Source organism: Anguilla rostrata, chromosome 14 (assembly GCF_018555375.3).
Source record: "Anguilla rostrata isolate EN2019 chromosome 14, ASM1855537v3, whole genome shotgun sequence".
Taxonomy (NCBI): Eukaryota; Metazoa; Chordata; class Actinopteri; order Anguilliformes; family Anguillidae; genus Anguilla; species Anguilla rostrata.
Window position 1 is genome coordinate 22818017 of NC_057946.1, and position 23151 is coordinate 22841167.

At 50.7% G+C, this 23151-nt stretch overlaps 1 protein-coding gene across 3 annotated transcripts in view; it reads right to left on the reverse strand.

Moving 5' to 3' along the window:
- Positions 1 to 23151, reverse strand: part of abl1 (c-abl oncogene 1, non-receptor tyrosine kinase) — a 35855-nt gene that overhangs the window by 7012 nt on the left and 5692 nt on the right. Inside the window, exons 1-4 of one of the 3 annotated variants that reach the window (XM_064307241.1) lie at positions 11865 to 12293; positions 10800 to 10919; positions 3548 to 3712; positions 1216 to 1511 (exon numbers count right to left, since the gene is read on the reverse strand). In XM_064307241.1, coding sequence (XP_064163311.1) covers positions 1216 to 1511; positions 3548 to 3712; positions 10800 to 10919; positions 11865 to 11946 — 663 coding nt within the window. In that variant the 5' untranslated portion in view covers positions 11947 to 12293. Of the gene's footprint in view, positions 1 to 1215; positions 1512 to 3547; positions 3713 to 10799; positions 10920 to 11864; positions 12294 to 23151 lie in introns of those variants that run through there. The other 2 variants (XM_064307243.1, XM_064307242.1) reach the window with 2 other exon arrangements.

Below are 23151 nucleotides of genomic sequence, written 5' to 3' on the forward strand. Positions count from 1 at the left end.
TGGAACACGTTCCGTTTACAGCCAGACTGAGAGGGAATACATGTGAGGACTACCACTGCACATCTCTTCAGACTGGACCATGACTATCTCTGCATTACTCTTCAGACTGGACCATGTCTATCTCTGCACTACTCTTCAGACTGGACCATGACTATCTCTGCACTACTCTTCAGACTGGACCATGACTATCTCTGCACTACTCTTCAGACTGGACCATGACTATCTCTGCACTACTCTTCAGACTGGACCATGACTATCTCTGCACTACTCTTCAGACTGGAACATGACTATCTCTGCATTACTCTTCAGACTGGAACATGACATCTATGCACTACTCTTCAAACTGGACCATGACTATCTCTGCACTACTCTTCAGACTGGACCATGACTATCTCTGCACTACTCTTCAGACTGGACCATGACTATCTCTGCACTACTCTTCAGACTGGACCATGACTATCTCTGCACTACTCTTCAAACTGGACCATGACTATCTCTGCACTACTCTTCAGACTGGAACATGACATCTATGCACTACTCTTCAAACTGGACCATGACTATCTCTGCACTACTCTTCAGACTGGACCATGACTATCTCTGCACTACTCTTCCGCAGGGTTACCCCCCAATCCAGTATCACTCATCTAACACTAGTATCTTGATCATATAGCGCTTCCATGTTGCACTCTTATCTTCATCTGGTACTTTCGTGTTGGACTTCATGTATGTCATCTTTATGTGTAGTCATGCCTCACTTCTAGTTTGACTTGCCGTAACTTCACTGACTTTACTGTGTGAACTAGACCTGATATTTATGGCTATGGATACATGATACTTTATGAGAACTGTACCTTATCTGGCTCGTGTTTTGTAGTTGTTCCAATAACCTTCGGTATGCACTTACTGTACATCGCTTTGGATAAAAGCGTTTGCCAAATAAAATGTAATGTAGCTATATTTCAACGGCAGGTAGAAAAATGTTCTTTGGTAAGGGAGGGGGACATCAGAACAATTCTGTGGTTGGATGCATTAATCGGTTTCTGCAGGGAGAGTTTAAACTCTCTAGTTCTCCCACAGAACTGAAAAGCTTGACAACATGTGACAACTGATCCATTTTGTCTCTACGCACCGCGGGGACAAAGCAAACGAACATCCTGAATGGCTGCAGCGAGCCAATCACACGCGAGCCAGCCATGAGGTAGACGCAGTACTGACCTTGGCGTCGGACGCGGTGTTGATGCGGTAGTGGTAGACGCGGCCCTCGTAGCGCAGGGAGATGGACCTCTGGCCCGGGCTGCTCTCGCTCTCGCGCACCAGGAAGCTGCCGTTGATGCCGCTGCTCAGCAGGTACTCAGCCGCATTGCGGGACACCGGCCCGTGGTACCAGCTGTGCTTCTCCAGGCTGTTGACGGGGGTGATGTAGTTGCTAGGCACCCAGCCCTGGCCGTTCTTGGTCTGGGCCTCGCACCACTCGCCATTGTGGTTGTAGCCCAGGACCCGCAGCTTTTCCCCTGGGCAGGAAGTGACATCACAATGAACATTACACACATCACAGCAAGGAACCCCTTCTGTTATCTGGTGTATGATGCTTAAAGCTCAAACCTAGTCATCCAGTTTTAAAATATTAATGTTATCAAATGAAAGTCATCCAGATTTAACATACTAATGTTATTTTTGCTTTTGCCTGTTGACACAACATGGACTTTTAGAAAAAATATTTTACAGCACTGCAAATTTTACAGCACATTTTAAATTAGAAATGCATTTCAAATTCTGGTGACTGTCATTTAAGTTGCTCCGTCCGCCTATGTTACTACCTTGGCGATCTGACCCTAGGGGCTAATGGGATTGAGGCTGCATCCTGGTGTAATCAGGTGTGTCAGTTTCCCTTATTCTGTGGCTGAATGGCTAAGTGGTAGCAAACCAGCGCTCTACTGGCAATTACATACAAGGGAAAGCCACAAAAAAAGTTAAAAGTTAAAGCTGCCTGCCACAAACTGAAAGACTGGACCCCAATCTTCTGTGCAAACTAATATTTGGGAACCTGATTATGTGCATTCAGAGTTAAGAGCTTGGCTTCACTGAAACCCAACCTAATAATAATAATCATAATAATAATAAAAATTGCTTCATAAGGCACTGTTCATACAAAATGAAGGTTTACACCAATCAAGATGAAACAAAGTGTAAACAGTGCTATACAGAAACGCTGACCAACTGACCGAAATAAATAAAAACATTACTTATTTCAAAAACGTTCAGAGACAAAGTAACAGTAATATGCAAGATCACATAGCTGAGCTGGAGATTTATTTTGAGGTTGTGGATTCAATTTTCGATAAGAATTTCGGAATCCAGTCCTCAGATAGAGACCTACGTCATTTCTGACAAAATATCATTAACGACTGTCCTGTGGCAGCGTTTCAGAGAACATATCCAGCCATAGGACCACCCTCAGTGGCTTATGTTTTCTAGGAAAACGAACACTCAATCTCTGGTGAGATATTCCTGTTTAAGATTAACAGTAAAGGCGTGTGTTTGGCATTCAGTTCTCCTTTAACAGAAGGACACGGTGCTCTCCACCCCCCCCTCAGCTGGGACACAGTGCTCTCCACCCCCCCTCAGCTGGGACACAGTGCTCTCCACCCCCCCTCAGCTGGGACACAGTGCTCTCCACCCCCCTCAGCTGTGTTACTGTATTACTCCAGAGCTCTGAGAGGAAGGGCAGGAGCACGCTGTGCAGGGCCAGTTCTCCTTCGCTCCGTCCCCGCTTATCTTTGTTCTGTACTTTCTGTTCTCCGTCCCTGTTTCCCACTCTTGAGTCCACATTTCCCTCTGTTACACCCACCATTTTCCCACATATCTGTCTATTAAATCCCCATTTCCCTCAGTTCCATCCCCATTTCCCTCTGCTCCATCCCCATTTCCCTCTGTTCTATCCCATTTCCTGCCCATCCATTTCCTGCTCATCCCCATTTCCTCTGCTCCATCCCATTTCCTCTCTCCATCCCATTCCTCTGCCATCCCCATTTCCCTCAGTTCCATCCCCATTTCCCTCTGCTCCATCCCCATTTCCCTCTGTTCCATCCCCATTTCCCTCTGCTCCATCCCCATTTCCCTCTGCTCCATCCCCATTTCCCTCTGCTCCATCCCCATTTCCCTCTGCTCCATCCCCATTTCCCTCTTCCATCCCCATTTCCCTCAGTTCCATCCCATTTCCCTCGCTCCATCCCCATTTCCCTCAGTTCCATCCCCATTTCCTCTGTTCCATCCCCATTTCCCTCTGTCATCCATTCCTCAGTCCATCCATTTCCCCTGCTCCATCCCCATTTCCCTCTGTTCCATCCCCATTTCCTTCTGCTCCATCCCCATTTCCTCTGCTCCATCCCCATTTCCCTCTGCTCCATCCCCATTTCCCTCTATTCCATCCCCATTTCCCTCAGTTCCATCCCAATTTCCCTCCGCTCCATCCCCATTTCCCTCAGTTCCATCCCCATTTCCCCCTGTTCCATCCCCATTTCCCTCTGCTCCATCCCCATTTCCCTACCTTTAGTGATGCTGAGCGTGTTGTCCCCACTCGCCACAAAGTCGTACAGGGCCACAAACAGATTGGGGTCATTCTCGCTGGGTCCCGACAGCAGGTTCTCTTTGGAGTTCCAGCGGGCCGCCTCCGTCAGACCCTGGGGCTCGAAATCCGGGCGCTGGAGCGCTTCTGCACGAAAACACACAGGGAAAACACACGAGCGTGCACGTCAGAGTAAACCTGCACAAGCACACACAGGGAAAACACGAGCGTGCACATCAGAGTAAACCTGCACAAGCACACACAGGGAAAACACACGAGCGTGCACGTCAGAGTAAACCTGCACAAGCACACACAGGGAAAACACACGAGCGTGCACGTCAGAGTAAACCTGCACAAGCACACACAGGGAAAACACACGAGCGTGCACGTCAGAGTAAACCTGCACAAGCACACACAGGGAAAACACACAGCGTGACGAGGTAACCTGCACAGCCACACGGAACCACACGTGCACGTCAGTAAACCTGCACAAGCACACACAGGGAAAACACACGAGCGTGCACGTCAGAGTAAACCTGCACAAGCACACACAGGGAAAACACACGAGCGTGCACATCAGAGTAAACCTGAACAATCACACACAGGGAAAACACACGAGCGTGCACATCAGAGTAAACCTGAACAATCACACACAGGGAAAACACACGAGCGTGCACATCAGAGTAAACCTGCACAAGCACACACAGGGAAAACACACGAGCGTGCACATCAGAGTAAACCTGAACAATCACACACAGGGAAAACACACGAGCGTGCACGTCAGAGTAAACCTGCACAAGCACACACAGGGAAAACACACGAGCGTGCACGTCAGAGTAAACCTGCACAAGCACACACAGGGAAAACACACGAGCGTGCACGTCAGAGTAAACCTGCACAAGCACACACAGGGAAAACACACGAGCGTGCACATCAGAGTAAACCTGAACAATCACACACAGGGAAAACACACGAGCGTGCACATCAGAGTAAACCTGCACAAGCACACACAGGGAAAACACACGAGCGTGCACATCAGTGTAAACCTGCACAAGCACACAGAGAAAACACACGAGCGTGCACATCAGTGTAAACCTGCATGAGCACACACAGGGAAGACACACGAGCGTGCACGTCAGTGTAAACCTGCACAAGCACACACAGGGAAAACACACGAGCGTGCACATCAGTGTACCCTTCCGCACCCTCCTGCTGTTTCTTTACACGCGCCAGACGCACCTACACACACACACATCACACACCACAGTGGACAGAGACACAGGGGGTCCCGTGACCTTTGACCCGAGCCATGCCCTTCCGATGTCACTGTCCAGGCTGCTAACAGGCGAGTGCAAACGGGGAAGCTAAGACGCGGCGCACACCGAATCCATTTCCCCAATTTCAACTTTCGCCCAGTCTACTCCGCAGCCCGGCTCGGACGGCTGTAATTTCACAGCCCGAGGGCAACGCTAGCTCAGCTAGCTCGGCTGAGTCACTGTCCCCCTTAGGCGTAGGAGCCCGGGACAAAAGGCACACGGCCACTAAGTTCAGCGCTAATATGGCGCTAACGCCGGCACCTGGTGTCAAATTAACAGATGTTTACCGTCCTTTATTCGCGAAAGACAAAAAAAAGCGTCTGACGCGGCGGGTGACGTACAGCAGCCGAAGATGCACGGAACCCTGGTTGTCCCCGGTGACGGAACGCTACGCTCCGAGAGTTCCGCGAAGCAGCGGAGGATTCCGGGAAACTCCACTCCACGCTCCGCCGAGCGCAGATCATCCGGAGCAGCACGAGCGCTTTACTGTGCTGCTGCTCTCACAGCGCGGCAGTCGTCGCCCAGCACACGCACACATACCGTCTCCGAGCACTGACCCGGAGTCACACACCACCTGGCACACTGAGTGGTGGGGAATTCCAATTAGCCTTTCTCAAACTGATCCAGGATCAGCATGCTGGGGAAGCGTATATCACCCTGGAGTGCAGGGGAATGAGGAAACAACACTCAATCACACACACACACACACACACACCCGCACACTCACACACGTGTGCACAGACACACACATTCACGCACACATCCACACAAATCAGTGATATTAGTGAAAGAGGTCCATGCCTTAAGCATGAACGTCAAAGCTGGCTGACTGACTGTTTTAGTGACTGCAGGAGGGGTCTATCAGACAGGTGGGGAGGACCACACCACCCAAACGCACCACCCAAACGCCCTCCCGGGAGCCAAAAGAGCTACATCAGGACAAACATAAAGCCCCCAGAATTGGCGGTAAGCCCCCGGCGTTGGCGGTAAGCTTTAAGCGTCCAGAGACCTGAGGTCTACAGCGGTCACACAGCGGTCAAAGGGAGAGACCGTCCCCTGGGACCCTGGAGTGGAAAAGCCCATTTTGAGACAGGCAAACTCAGAGGACCCCCATACTGAAAGCCCCATAGAGAGAGCCCCGCGGCCTGTACGGGACTCCTCCAGCAGGGGACGGGGCCTCCTGCTACAGCAACAAATCATCAGCCAACAATCTGAACAAGACCCACAGCCTAACTGCTCAGAGGGGGGAGAGGATGGGGGAGGGAGAGGAGAGGAGGGGAGGGGAGAGGAGGGAGAGGAGAGGAGAGGAGAGGAGGGGAGGAGAAGAAGAGAGTATGGGAGGAGAGAAGAAGAGAGGAGAGGAAAGGAGAGGAGAGATGGGGAGAGAAGAGGAGGGGAGGGGAGGGGAGAAGAGAGGAGAAGAGGAGAGGGGAGGAGGAGCAGAGAGGAGAAAGGAGAGGAGAGCAGAGCAGAGCAGAGGAGAGGAGAGGAAGAAAGAAAGGAAAACAGGAAAGAGTGGGAGTGTGACAGACGGGTCACCACGAGTGAGCAGCAGATCCACCCACATCATACCCTCCCTCACAGACCTCCTTAAATGCCTCGGCTGACTCCAGCCCACATCATCACTCAGGGGAAGAGCGGAAAAACAAGAGCGAATCGAGGAAAACAGAGGGGGGGGGGGGCAGCGAGAGAGAGAAACAGAGAGAAAGAGAGGGGGAGAGGCGAGGGGTCTTTGATGTAATGGGGCTGCTATGTATCTACTGGGGCTCTTGTTGAGGTAAATTGAATCGTGAACTGAATTATGAAGACATTTTGCCCAAAAGTTTGCCATCCCTCTGCCGGGAAGCTCAAACTTCCTACACACGGACCTTTCAACAAGACAGTGATGGCAAACTTGCCACTGCAAAATCAACCAAGAAACTGGCCAAAAAATTACCAGCTCAGCCTTTAGACCAGAACCCTGTAGGTATAAAAGTAAACCCTATGGGAAATTGTGTATAAGTTCACACATGCCAACTAAGGATCCTACGTGAAAAAAAATAGTACACATAAAGCATACCTGATATTACCTTTAATTATACTTCAAGTATTCTTGGGTCCAAAATAGTATACTTCAGGTATATTTCAGGATACTGTTTGTCCACATGGGGTCTTAAAACAATCCGCATGTAGGAATGGCCAAAGATGCTTCCCAGTATGCTCAGCAAAATCACCATAGAAGTTTTCTTTCACTCTCCAGATTGTTATCCAAGAGAGGTGCACTAAGTATTGAAAAACAGGGCTATGAATAATCATGACTAATCTTTTCCTTAAACAAAATCTTTTTCGGTGAGCAACTGTATTAGTATAAACATAAACGTTTCCTTTTCTGAGCACGCAAGATAGCACATTACCTGCATTGCTAATTTTATAAAGCCTTCTGTGGTCATCTTCATCACGGGGAGCGAATAATTTTGAAGGCACTGTTTATAGCAGCTGTGCCCATTACTGACCACATTTATGCCACAAACACTACAACATTCCAATGTCATATCGTGTCATATGGACCAAGCCAATCTAGCATAAACTAAATTACAGAGAAAAGATCTTACAAGTTCAGGACAGCACCAGTGTGAGGGCTTAAGACTGATCCAGGGCTGTAAACCAGGTCATTGCAGAAAGTGTTCGTTTGGTTTCACAGTATATCAGTGGTCCCAGTGAATAGTACAAATAAAACACAGAAACACACGGTTTAAATGAGGTTTACTCTGCACTGCTGCACTAAAATGCGACGTTTAGGTTCGTCAGAGTAAATGAGAAAAGCACCACGCTATGCACAAGGCCTTCGGCCAGTCAGTGCAATTCAGGTGTAGTCATGTCTCTCCAGGGCTATTAAAGCCACACGCTACCTAATCTGACCGTATTCAGAGTCAAAACGTACAGTCAGCTACTGCACAGGCGAATGAAGCTCGCGGATCCTGAGAGCTAGCCAGCGCTAAACCACGCTAGCTGGACCGGGCACACGATGGAGAGCTGTGTATGTTTGTGTATGTAAGCTTGTGTGCAAAACAGTCGGCGGGAGTTACAAGCTACTGTTCAACATAACCAGTTGTGTTAAATGTATTGTGTTTAGAGAAAAGTATTTCAATTGTGAACTTATCCATTACATTACATGTATTTGGCAGATGCTATTATCCAAAGCGACGTACAATAAGTGCATACCGAAGGTCATTGGAACGATGACAAAACACAGGTTCGATCAGGTACAATAGTCATTTTGTACAGTTCTTCACAGGCATGAACACGTTAAGTCCAGTTCATACAGTAAACATCACTCTTTAGTGTTCTTTAGTAATGTAACCTTTCCAGGTGTACACATCACAAGCAGTCAAGCTTCACTTTTGAGGAGGAAGCCACAAACAGGGAATAAAGGTTAGATACTATCTAGTGTGTAGGTAATCAGAGCACTAGGTATAATTTAGTTAGGAAAATGGCGGGCATTGTTGGGCTGAATGGTCTGTTCTCATCATTATGTTATGTTATGGTATACGTTTCACACGCACACTAACGACTTCACAGGAGGCCGCTCAGTGGGAGATAAACAGGATATGACATCACATACGATAATGTGAGGATGTGACATCACGTCACATCCTCCAAAAAGGAAGTATATGACCCAGAAGTACTTTTAAGCACTTGCAAAGCCAAAATGATTATTTTTCCATAACAGGAAGGAAAATGATAAAAAGCATTAAAATGGCACATATGAGGCTGTAATTAAATCAAGGACACAAAGAGCCGGTCAGTGTTGTCGAGGAGAAACAGAAGGGAGTCAGAAACGTACCCTACACACGTGAGGCAAGGCAGCCCTTTCGAGAGGATGGTAAGTTGCTCGGGATAAAACCCTCAGCTAAATGTGAGTAATGAAGTGAAATGTAATATAACAGAAGGATGCTTTTAGTGCAGGGGCATGATTAAATAGAGAGACCTACCAGGGTGCCCTTTCTACCCAGTGCCATGGGCCATATCCCAACACGCAACAGCATTCTTTCACCTCACACAGTTTAATCCTTTAAGGTGTCTGGTCACAAATATGAGATTAGAACGTTCTCAACGGAACATTCTAACGCTGATGTAACAATCACTACTGGTAAAAAAAAGAGTTCTAGAACTGACTTAGGATTTTGAAAAGACATTCCAATAAACATACTCTTCAAAGGGTTAATAGTTTTTTTTTTTTTTTAAGTGTCTTAAAAAACAAACATCTGGGGAGATGTGTCCTCCATTGTGACCAAACCACAAAAACATGCAAGAAACGCACATAAAATAAGAAAGTTGGCCAAAACTATTTCCAAAGCACGTGAATACGATGCTCTGACGTTCTTACTCAGAGTACAAACAGACAAATTAGGACATGCACTCCGCGTCTATAAAACGCAGCCCAAATACCATCCGTAACCAGAAATGACTCTGGCCACACATCCCCAAACTCTCCACAGAAAAGCACTACAATAAAAAATAATAAATACCACAATCCATTTAGCCGCTGTCACTCACGACCCATGCTGGATGACAAACATGCTAAAATCGCCACAATTTCAATTCAATTTTGTTTGTATGGCGCTTCACACAGAGACGATGCCACAAAGGCCCTTTAAAGAGGAAACAATGGAAAAGCAGGCCTGAACCCCCACAAGGAGAGCAAGTGAACCCCAAAATACGTCTCCTTGCGGCCTACCCAGCACCGTGAGGCCCTGTCGCCAGCGCCGGACCGCCGGACCTCTCTGTCCGAACGCAACATCAGGACTCCCATGGTGCACCAGGAGAGCCGATGGCGGTACCCCACGGTGCAGGGTCAGGCGGAGACGCTGGAGGGGCAGACCGCCATCTTGAGTTTGGCTTGGCTTGCGATGAAACGCAGCCTGGGGAGTTCACACAGCAAAGGCTTAAGCTCGCTCAAAGTGTAGCTAACGGAAGGTGTCCCTGTGGTTCTTTCACAAAAATCTCCTTTATTTCGTTAAAATTCCTGCCTCGTGTTATCAACGTGAAACAACTTCCCCAACAAAACCTGTTTTGATCATGTGACATTCTCTTGACGTCCGCGTCGAGAAGAAGAATTGCCTTAAACACGCTGAACTACTAATTTAATTTTCTTCTCCTGGGTAAAACCTGCTGGATTCACTTGTGTGAATGAGTGCCCACATGATACGAGTTAAAAACATTCATAACTGCCCATAGAACAAGCCGAATATTGCTGTATTTGACACGTCAAACGGAGATGAGCGCTGTCATTAGGAAGCTGTCACACTTTATGGGCTGAGAGTTTAATCCTCCCGTGTTCTGTACGTGTTACAGAGTGTTCCCTGGGTCAGGTGCATCGCAAGTGTTTGGCACTTTCCCTGCTGATTAAGCACAGCTGCCTCCAATGAAAATGAATGACACACAGCCTGTCCTTTCCGACCGTCACGGCCTGACGACAGGGCCAAGATGCCAACGTTTTCATAAAGACGTGGTTTAAATAATACTAAAACACTCTGACCGCGAGCGAGGGCTGCGTCTGTTCATTTAAGATGGCTGCCGGCCACAGGTGCCATTCACCGGACAATCACAAACGGACCGACAGCCCGAGTACTGGAGACTCCAGGCAGACTCGCTCCGCTGGCCCGGCTGAACCACAGGGGCGGGGGGGGGGGGGTTAGGGTTGGGGGGGGGCTTTAGCAGTGGTTATCTGTCCCAGGCCATCAGTACACTGGGCCAAACACAGTGACAATCACAGGTGGAGAGCAGTGACAGGTGAGCAGTGATAGGTGAGCAGTCACAGGAGAGCAGTCACAGGAGAGCAGTCACAGCTGTAGGTGCAGCAGCTCCGGCTGCGAAGGTGCCATGGAAACAGTGGGCCTTGCAGCAGTAGGCGAGGCTGCACAAGCTGAAGTCCGCACCATATTTGGACGCATCAGACTGGCTGTCCTTCCTGATCCAGGCCAACGTGCACCAGGCTGGAGCTGCTGAACCTTTCGCCCGTTCCAGAGCAGGTCCCATCACAGCTAGCTTTCCACGGCCTGAGAGTTTAGTTAATAAGTAAACGTCCTCTCTCTCACAGCAAGGTCCTCCCTGAAATCGTTTCCCAGAAGCCCGCTCCGCTACGGTTCTGCCCCATATCTCCCTTACACAACTGCCCCCGCCCCCGCCCCCACCCCCACCCCCGCGCGCTGACTGAAGCCTCCCGTCACCAATCAATTACGTTCAATATGTGCCCAAGAGTTCTGGGAATCATCTGCCCCCTGCCCCCCTCTCCCCCTCTCCCCCCTCCCCCCCTCCCCCACTCTCCCCCTCTCCCCCCCCCACTCTCCCCCTCTCCCCCTCTCCCCCTAACCCCCACCCCACTAACTCAGTCAACGCTGGGCTTCAGTTTTATGGCTATTTCGTACAGGAGGGGGCAGGGGGCAGGGGGCGGGGGGCGGGGGGGGGGGGGGGGTAAAGAACCCTGAAGTCCAGAGCTGCCTGTCTTATTTTATTTCAATAATGTATACGCCCTCAGATTTTATATCAGATTCCTTCCAGATTCCAGTAGCCTATTCTGACAGCTAACCTCAAGGAATGGACCAAAAAAAAAAAACAGAAAAGATGATACAGACCTCGTAAAAGACAAAAGAAAAAAACTGTTATGACACTTCAGCGAAAACAGAGATGACATCACGAGTAGGAAAACCGTCATTTCCCCGACACGCTTCATCCCTCTCTTCCTCTCCCTCCTCCCCCTTTCCCTCTCTCTCTCTCTCTCTCTCCGCGCTTCTGAGGGAAGTCTGAAGAACCCAATGTTCTTCGTCCCACGCGCCCACCCGCTCGTCTATCCGTCTGTCCATCCAGACGTCCGTCCGCCCGGCTAAATCTGCCCCTGGGGCCCCCCCACAGTCAGGGCCATTTGCTCTCCCAAAAAACAAGTGTGTCTTCACCTCCTGGAGCTCCCACTCCCCTTGCTCTCCCTCCCCCCGCACAACTCTTACCTTCCAGGCAGCGGCTGGAGGAGGGAGGCTCTCTCTTGGACCGGCAGCCCACCAGCTTCAGGCAGATCTCCAGCATTTTCATTTGCTTCCTCCTCTCCCTCCCGCGGCCAAAAATCCACTCTCCTTTCTTTCGTTCTTCCCACTCCCACCTCCGTCCCGTCCTACCCCGGTCTCTCAAAAACCCCGTTTCACAGTCGCCGCGACAACGAACGCGTACGGCCGTCCCAATCCCGCAGCGCGTCAGATAGAAAGTTTCGAGTCGAAGGAGCCGTTTTCTAAGCCCGGAAAGTTCCACCGTGGTCCCTCCTCCCGTGTGCGGTACCGTGCTCGGCCGAGAAGGAGACCCCGAGACCCTCGTTCCTGCCCGAAAAAGCGCTCTACAGACTCCTGAGCGAGAGGGGTCCCATTCTCCCCTCGTCTGTTCCTAATTTAGAGTCCTCTGGTCCTCTGGTTCAGATCCAGCGCTAGTTCAGCGGGGCGTAGAGCTCCCTGGGTCCGGCCATGGCAGGTCCTCACAGCCCCTTCAGTGTGCGTGTGCTGCTGGAGAGGCACTCAGAGCTACTGCAACAAAGAGCTCTTTCACCAACCCGCTCGCTGCCTGCCTCTGACATCAGCTGGGCCGGCCCCGCCCACAGCTACACACGCGCGCAGACACACGCAAACACACACACACGCGCGCAGACACACGCAAACACACACACACGGGCGCAGACACACGCAAACACACACACACACGGGCGCAGACACACACACATACGTACACACACACATACGCGCGCGCACACATCCATACACACACGCACATGAACACGTACGCAAACACACACACACACACACACACGGCTCTTCACAGAACGTGTATAAACATTTGTTTTAAAGCTAAGACAGAACCGTTGAAGAATCGCAGGCCATTTTTTTTCTTTTCTTCCCAAAAACTCCTCCCCCAGCACCCCCCCTCCTCTCCCACACCAAAGCCCTGCCCCCATCCCTGCACTTTTCCTACCATTCACTGACCCACCCAACTCATTCACGCACGCTCACTCGCTCACTCACTCGCTCACTCGCTCACTCGCTCGCAACATCCAGGGATGGGACCCTTTCAGTACAAATGAAACAAGACCAGGTTAAAACCTAGTCTATGGCTGGACCTAACACACGTGATCCGGCCGACCAATGGTGTAACTTCATCACTCGCCCGCAGTCACTCACTCAGTCAGTCACAGACATTCGGGGTTTGTAGGGCCGGCCCTGCTGCTGCGGTCCAGCCAAAAAAACAGCCGGCCATGCACCCGGAGGAGGCGAAACAATAACAGGAAGAATCCATGGCAACGATCGGACGCTGGTGGCGTGAGTCTGACTAACGCCGCTGCTGTCCAAGCCCGGCTGCACGCACAGCTTCGCACAGCGTTCTGTCCGTGCGGCCATTTCATAACCATCGCCGGGTTTCTCCATTAAAAAAAAGAGATGCCAACAACAGGAAATAACACATCTCTAACACGGAGAGTGCAGGGTGGAACTGTACATAATCCAAGAGTGTGTGTGTGTGTGTGTGCGTGCGTGCGTGTGTCTTTGTCTGTGTGTGTGTGTGAGAGTCTGTGTGCATGTGCGTGGGTGTGTACCCAATTCCCAATCTCTCAAAAAACTTTTTTTGGGGTGGGGAGATTAGAGAGAAAAGGACATTTTAAGAAACACGGGCGCGAGACTGTTCCCACTTCGCAGCGTCGCCCCTGGAAACAGAGGGCAGAGGGCAGGATTTGCGAGGGGCCCCACAGGTGCGGGCTGCCCCAGCCAGGACAGGTGTGAGGGGACGGCAGGGAGAGCCCCGCCCCCCTCTTGTTTTAACCAATCAGCTCCGTTAGAAATGAAAAAAAAAACAGGGCTAACTCCCAGCAGCTGCTGGCTCCAGTCACAGCCGAAAGGCTCCAGAGCAGATAAACTGAGGGGGGGGGTGCCTGGGGTTCAGCCATAGCCCTCAGGCTCCGAGCAGATAACTGAGGGGGACGGGGTTCAGCCACAGGAGGGGCATCTGAACACCCATGGGGCACGTATACCAGCTTACCTGATAATGTTCACAAGGGTGCAGAACACACTTCACCTTTCTCATGCACGTGTCCTTCTGTGACTGACAGCAGTTTGCATCTTCCTGGCCCCGCCCACAGTCCCACCCCCAGCCCCTCCCCCGCTTGCCGTTGAGCACCGCTGCCGTGCCGATCGCAGAACAGCAGGCCCGAGACACATGAAACCATTCAGCGCCAAACAGGCAACTGAAATCACCAATCAAAGACAAACTAAACGCCATTTACTGCAATCATCGGTAACCACAAACACCACAGTCAGAAACAAAACAAAAAACTGGAGGAGTGGGTGGGTTTTGGGGAGCGGGGGGGGGACGGGGTGGAAGGTCACAGATGGCGAAACACGAAGCACGTAATTTTGCAGTGAGCTCATCAGAGAAATACTCGGCTCTGATTTATATAATCCCACTCCAGGGACGTTAGCAGTTAGCTGACGTACACACAAGATACGTTCTGTAACCTCCCCCCCGACACGCACACACACACACACCCACCAGACCTGGGTCAAATACGTATTTGTTTTGGATTCAAATACTTTTCTGTGCTCTATTGATCTTGCCTGGTATAATTGAGCCTGCCAATAGGACCAGAAGGCAGGGTTTGCACTAGTTGACAGTATTTCATTGGTTCCAACACACCAGACAAGATCAGTAAAGCGTAGAAAAGTATTTGAATCCAAAACAAACACGTATTTGGACCCAGGTCTGATACCCACACACACACGCATGCACGCACATACACACACACACACGCATGCACGCACATACACACGCACACACGCATGCACGCACATACACACGCACATACACAGACACACACAGACACACAAAACAATCAAAAATTTCACAGAAAAGAGAAGAGAAAAAACAGCCATTTTTGATTACCATTTCGGTTTTACGAGTACGCAGTTCTTTAAATGTGTTATCTTAGATGGATGCTACTGCATCTAATCAACTTTAACTCCAATGTACAATGCAAGACCGTTTGACATCAGGCAGCTAAAAAACCTCTGCCGGTCCTCAGTGTGGTGGTCTGAGCAATGGAGAAAGGGGGTCCTCAGGTCAGATACAGGTTATCCAATCAGACCCAGGTCAGATACAGGTTACCCAACCAGACCCAGGTCAGATATAGGTTATCCAATCAGACCCAGGACAGATATAGGTTATCCAATCAGACCCCGGTCAGATACAGGTTATCCAATCAGACCCCGGTCAGATACAGGTTACCCAACCAGACCCCGGGCAGATACAGGTTACCCAATCAGACCCAGGTCAGATACAGGTTACTCAACCAGACCCAGGTCAGATATAGGTTATCCAATCAGACCCCGGTCAGATACAGGTTACCCAACCAAACCCAGGTCAGATACAGGTTATCCAATCAGACCCCGGTCAGATACAGGTTATCCAATCAGACCCCGGTCAGATACAGGTTACCCAATCAAACCCAGGTCAGATTTCCTGCCATACTCCTGCTCTGTGCTAAAAGTTGCAATGGTGCAGCGATAAAGCAGTCTGCTCCACTGCCACCCAGAACAGCGGCTGCATGCCAAAGAAGCCCAGTAGAGCCGTTTGGACCAAACGCTCCCTTGGCTGTAATGTGGGCGGGGCAGATGAGGTTGCTGATGACATCACCTGCTATGATGTCACCACAGAGGAGCCACTCGGCTCGCCTTAGCTCTGTCACTGTCAGTACTGCCTTTCAGACACCGTAACACTGTCAGTGCTGCCTTTCAGACACCGTAACACCGTCAGTACTGCCTTTCAGACACCGTAACACCGTCAGTACTGCCTTTCAGACACCGTAACACCGTCAGTACTGCCTTTCATAGACCGTAACACTGTCAGTACTGCCTTTCAGACACTAACACTGTCAGTACTGCCTTTCAGACACTAACACTGTCAGTACTGCCTTTCAGACACCGTAACACTGTCAGTACTGCCTTTCAGACACCGTAACACCGTCAGTACTGCCTTTCAGACACCGTAACACCGTCAGTACTGCCTTTCAGACACCGTAACACCGTCAGTACTGCCTTTCATACACCGTAACACTGTCAGTACTGCCTTTCAGACACTGTAATACTGTCAGTACTGCCTTTCAGACACCGTAACACCGTCAGTACTGCCTTTCATACATCGTAACACTGTCAGTACTGCCTTTCAGACACTGTAATACTGTCAGTACTGCCTTTCAGACACTGTAATACTGTCAGTACTGCCTTTCATACACTGTAACACCGTCAGTACTGCCTTTCATACACTGTAACACCGTCAGTACTGCGTTTCAGACACTGGCACACTGCCAGTACTGCGTTTCAGACACTGTAACGCTGTCAGTGCTGCCTTTCAGACACCGTAACACCGTCAGTACTGCCTTTCAGACACCGTAACACCGTCAGTACTGCCTTTCAGACACCGTAACACCGTCAGTACTGCCTTTCAGAGACCGTAACACCGTCAGTACTGCCTTTCAGACACCCTAACACTGTCAGTACTGCCTTTCAGACACCGTAACACTGTCAGTACTGCCTTTCATACACTGTAACACCGTCAGTACTGCCTTTCAGACACCGTAACACTGTCAGTACTGCCTTTCAGACACTGTAATACTGTCAGTACTGCCTTTCAGACACCGTAACACTGTCAGTACTGCCTTTCATACACTGTAACACTGTCAGTACTGCCTTTCAGACACCGTAACACTGTCAGTACTGCCTTTCAGACACTGTAATACTGTCAGTACTGCCTTTCAGACACTGTAACACTGTCAGTACTGCCTTTCATACACTGTAACACTGTCAGTACTGCCTTTCAGACACTGTAACACTGTCAGTACTGCTTTTCAGACACTGTAACCCTTTTCTATTTCTCTTTCTCTCCCTCTCCCTCTCCCTCACTCTCTCTTTCTGTTTAAGTGAAACCAGATGCAGTGAGCTGCCCTGCTTATATCACGCTTGAGTGGGGACAGGGGTGTGTGTGTGTGCGCGTGTGCGCGTGCGTCTGTGTGTGTGTGTGTGTGTGCTTGTGTGTGCGCGAAAGCGAGAGGGACAGATCGAGATCCTGTAAACCCGAGACCCCCTATATAACATCAGCACCATTTCCAACCCCCTTTGTACCCCTGCCCACCCCCCCAGCCTGTAGGTGCCAGCTGACCCCCCCCCCCTCTGTAAAATGTCTCAAACACCGCGCATACCAGAGCCTCTCTCACACACAGCTGTGTGCTGCTTTAAACACGAAACCTGCTGCTCTGTGCGCAAACCCCCCCCTCCCCCAATCAGCTGTGTCATCACTCGCTGCAGCGCCTCCAAACCCCCCCCCCCCCCCCGTACCCCCACACTCCGTAACCCGCAGCCAAAACTTTCACCGAAGCTCTTGCCGCTTTCGCAAAAGTAGAGAGAGTTACGAGATTAAACATTTCGACGGTTTTTTTTGTTATGCGTGCAGTACGGATTCTTTGCGACCGGAACATTCCCAGAAGGCCGTCACTGGATGAACAATACAGGTTTACACAAAAAGAAAAACTACAGCTGATCTGGAAATATGGCGGAGTGCAGTCAGAGAGGGGCAGTGTGGAAGCAGGACTGGCACATTCCTTCCCCCAATCCTTATCAGGAGCACGAGGGGGGAGGGGAGGTGTAGGGAGGGGGAGGGGAGGTGTAGGGAGGTGGCCAAGGAGAGGAGGAGGAGGAGGAGGAGGGAGGGAGGGGGAGGGGAAGGAGGCAGGGGAGGTGAGGGAGGGGGGAGGGGGGAGAGGTGTGGGGAGGAACGAAAGCAGAGCCAGCTAAACGGATCCCTCCAGCGTTAAAGCTTCTCTTCCCCCTGACGCCAGCTGGGAGGTTTCCTTCTCTTTTTTTTCCCTGTCAGGAATTCTGTTGTTTTTGCAGGCCTCCGGAGAGCCCTGGCATCCTCGCTCAGTGTTCCTCTGCGCGTTAAACTTTCTTACCCCCGGCGCGGTGACGCAACGCCAGCGCCCCAGCAGCGCGCCCCACGCCAGAGGCGCAAACTCAGTGACCCCGGGGGGCCGGGGGGCTGAGGAGGCCGGGGGGGCGGTCAGAGTGCGACCGTCCGGCCGTAACCCGGGAAACTCTGGGCTTCCCGCCCTCTGGGGGGGAGGGCCACGTCCGGTAAGTCCTTCCCCCGGAATGCCCACCCCGCCCCCATGCCCAGCACAAACCCCGCCCCTCCCTCGGTGGGACAGGCTGGTGTCCCACGTGCCTGTGCGTGGCGGTTGAACGAGGCTCCCAGACGTCACGCAGCTGAGCGTGTCAAGCCTGTGGGGAGGGACTGCGGTGTAGTGATAACCCTGAGAGTCAAACTCTCACAAGGGCCGGGTGGCACAGTCTGGGGGCTCCAACAGCTTTTACAGGCCCCGGGTGGTGTACAGACAGAGAGAGAGAGAGAGAGAGCGAGAGGGGGAGAGAGAGAAGAGAGAGAGAGAGAGAGAGAGAGAGAGAGAGAGAATGAGAGAGAGAGAGAAACCTAGACCTGCTAGAACAATACTGCCAGACCTGGGCCCTGGCAGTAAACCTTAACAAAACTAAAATTATGACATTCCAAAAAAGAGAGAGAGAGGGAAAGAGAAGGAGACAGAGAGAGAGGGAGAGGTAGAGAGAGAGGGAGAGGGGGAGAGAGAGGGAGAGAGAGAGAAGGAGTTATGCCAGCTATGTGAGTGTGGAATGCACTAGAGGTCACATTCCTGACTCCGCTGCTGCGGCTTGCCCTGCGTTAAACTCCCCCTTCTGAGCGTGCAACGGTAATACCCTTCCCCTCCCTGCACCGGAGAGTGCGCAGCGGTAATAACCTTCCCCTCCCTGCACCGGAGAGTGCGCAGCGTTAATAACCTTCCCCTCCCTGCGCCTGAGAGCGCGCAGCGGTAATAACCTTCCCCTCCCTGCACCTGAGAGTGTGCAGCGGTAATAACCTTCCCCTCCCTGCACCTGAGAGTGCGCAGCAGAAATAACTTTCCCCTCCGTGCACCTGAGAGCGCGCAGCAGTAATAACCTTCCCCTCCCTGCACCTGAGAGTGCGCAGCGTTAATAACCTTCTCCTCCCTGCGCCTGAGAGCGCGCAGCGGTAATAACCTTCCCCTCCCTGCACCTGAGAGCGTGCAGCGGTAATAACCTTCCCCTCCCTGCGCCTGAGAGCGTGCAGCGGTAATAACCTTCCCCTCCCTGCGCCTGAGAGCGTGCAGCGTAATAACCTTCCCCTCGCTGAGCGTGCAGCGGTAATAACCTTCCCCTCCCTCAGCCTGAGAGCGTGCAGCGGTAATAACCTTCCCCTCCCTCAGCCTGAGAGCGTGCAGCGGTAATAACCTTCCCCTCCCTGCGCCTGAGAGCGTGCAGCGGTAATAACCTTCCCCTCCCTCAGCCTGAGAGCGTGCAGCGGTAATAACCTTCCCCTCCCTGCGCCTGAGAGTGTGCAGCGGTAATAACCTTCCCCTCCCTGAGCCTGAGAGCGTGCAGCGGTAATAACCTTCCCCTCTCTGAGCCTGAGAGTGCGCAGCGGTAATAACCTTCCCCTCGCTGAGCGTGCAGCGGTAATAACCTTCCCCTCCCTGTGCCTGAGAGTGTGCAGCGGTAATAACCTTCCCCTCGCTGAGCGTGCAGCGGTAATAACCTTCCCTGCGCCTGAGTGTGCAGCGGTAATAACCTTCCCCTCCCTGAGCCCGAGTAGTACGTGCAGTTGTCAGCACTCCGTCTGTTTCATTCGTTTATGCAATTAAGCGGATTCTACAGTCGTTAATTCAGCCTGCCTAGGGTTGCAGGGAAACTTGCAAGCAGACAAAACGTGAGAAACTTCAAATTCAATAACATTGATAACATATCATTCACGTAACAAATTGTACCAATAAAAGCACAGACCATTTTCTAAGGGCTGTTGTATACTTCTGCGAAGTGTGCATAGTTTGTGTGATTTGCATTGTGTGCATAGTTTGTGTGATTTGCGTTGTGGGCGAGTATTTATACTTCTGCGTAGTGTGCATAGTTTGTGTGACCGGCGAGCATTTATACTTGTGCGGCATGTAGTGCAGGTGGGCTGTTTAAAATTCCTGAACTATACGAGTGACCACATGTGACCCTGTGGAGTGACGTCTGGCGGTAACCAACCAATCATTAAAACATGTGGCATGAGGTCACTGGTTGCTAACTACAGGCTTTTAAATTCTTGGGTAGCTACGCTAAATCAAGGCGAGCGAGGACTGCAACCTTCGGCACACGCCCCACGCCCCACACAAGGCGACCCTAGACACACTTCTACGTGCACTCCGCAGCCTTAATTATTTTTCAGGTGTTTTTGTGCAATTTCTCCTAGAGGAAGCTTTGGAGGCTTACAAGGCCCATCTACGACAATTCAATGCAGGAAAAACGAATTAGTTATCCTGCAGTTGCCGCTGGAAAGGCGTTAGCCTGCTACATGTTATCGTTAGTTCTTGATGCCCGATCACCAAGAAGAGGTATTCCAGTGGATTGCCATATCTCATCACATAACAGCTGCAGAAAAACCTTCTGGCAATGTCGATGTTCTATTTTCCCATAAATTGGGTGGCAATATGCAAAATATATCCTACTAATAAAAGCTTACTAACAGCAACATAAGGAGTTGGATCGATTTTGAGGTTTACAACGGTTTTATTATGTTTGCTACCTCATTCATACCCCAAAGACAAGTACACAAAAGACACGTTGTGTGTGATACTCCAAACAACGCGCTGCCATGGAGACATGCAGACACACTGCTCACAGAGACGTCCTGACAGAAACGCAGTGAGCAGCCGACAGGACGAGCAGTCAAAATCTGAGCGGGGGCGCCTGCCCGTGTCCTCACATGCACACACACACATACACACACACACTCACCACACACACTCACACACACAACACACACCACACACACACCACACACACAACTCACACACCATACACACACACACACTCACACACCATACACACTACACACACTCACACACGCATACACACTCACACACACACCATCACACACACCAACACACACACTCACACACACCACACACACACACACACACACACACACACACACCACACACCACACCACACACACAACACACACACACTACACACACACACCACACACACACACCACACACACACACACATCACACATCGCACACACACACACACACACCACAACACCATACACACACACACCACACTCACAACATACACACACACACACCCACACAACACACACACACACACACACTCACACACCACACACACTCACACCACACACACTCAACACGCATACACACCACACACACACATCACACCACACACACACACACACGCAAACACACACACACACACACACACTCACACACGCATACACACACACACACTCACACTCACACTCACACACGCATACACACTCACACACACACACTCACACTCACACATACACACACACATCACCCACCCACACACACCTCACCACACCACCACAACCCCACGCATCCACACACACCAATACTACCCCCCCCTCACACACACACACACAAAGACACACGCACAGACAAACACACACACACACACACACACAAACAGGCCCCCGTCTTCAAGACCCACAGGGATCAGCAGAGCTTTGGTGTCTAGACTGCACAGATTCCCCAAGTTCCAGCCAAAAAAGGAATAAAACCCCATGCATGCCCCACGCAGCCCCACACAGGGTTAAGGGGACCCCCAGCTCGGGGTTTCACATACCCCACAGAGAACAGCGTGACTGCAGCTACCTGGGCCCACCTGTGACACAGGATTCTACATGACATCCCGATCGGCTTTATTTAACCCAGCGCTATATATACCAATCAGCTTTTTTAACCCAGCTAAAAAATTAACCTCTCAGATGCTGAACCTCACATTCACCACTCATTAAAATGACCAAGAACAAGAACGTTCGCTGAATGAATGAATTCTAACCACGCCAAGCAAGGCTTTGGGTTCTGTGCTGGGACTGCTTTTCCTGTTTAAATAAATAACATGCTTTAAAAATGTATATTTACAAGAGGAAGAAAAAAAAGAGAAAGAAACAGCGTGGATAACGGGAATCTTATCACTGCAGGTAAACGCTCTAACCACTAGGGGGCAGACTGCCCGGGAACTGCAGGCTCATTTCTCAAGAAAGCCATGGCACTGTCAGAGAGAATTCTGCTGCCAAGAGAGACCTTCAACAACTCATACAAGCCGCCACCCACAAACCTACTCCACTCGTCCGTTTCTATGCAACCAGGATGAAGGGGCAGGTCCAAGCCGCTGGTCAGGGTCAAGAATTTCAGATGTCCTGTCCCTTCCAAATATGTGCCGTACTCAACAGTTAGTCACAGTAATTTGCCAAAACAGTGCAGAATGCTAGGACGCAGTGAGGCTAAGCTAGCATGTACTCCACCAGAGGCCCCGGTGAAAACAGCACTTGAATTACAGGAGAGCGAGAGCCGGCGGCGGATAACACCCTTATGTAAATACGCAACTCGCTCACTTGCCAAGTCTATGTGAGCACTTGCAGAGGGCCACGCAATAACACAACAAGCAGAGAAATGTACAGCTAGAGAGCTTTTACTCTTCTGCTACATCAGAGAGCTTTAGTTCTACCCCAGCTTCACAGAACTTCGGCCTCCTCCAGTTTCAAAGTTTTTACAGTAACATGTCTCTGCATTTCCTTAGAGATCTTTTGCAGGTTTTCCCAAAGACAACAAAGAAGAGAAGGACATCCTTCCAGTAATGTTCCAGAATCACAAGCTCACACTTAAGGCCAGGATTGTCATAACAGAAGTGAATTACCCCAGACCAGGGCCCTTATAGTCTCATTAACAGCCTCATTAACACCTCAGTCATAATCAGTCTCAGACACAGTCAGTCTCAGACACAATCAGTCTCAGACACAGACAGACTCAGTCTCAGTCAGATTCACTAAGTCTCAGACACAGTCAGTCTCAGTCAGTCTCAGACAAAATCAGTCTCAGACACAGACAGACTCAGTCTCAGTCAGATTCACTCAGTCAGTCTCAGACACAGTCAGTCTCAGACACAATCAGTCTCAGACAGTCAGTCTCAGACATAGTCAGTCAAAGACACAGTCAGTCTCAGACACAATCAGTCTCAGACACAATCAGTCTCAGACACAGTCAGTCTCAGACACAATCAGTCTCAGACACAGAGGCAGGACGCTGGGGCGGGGGTA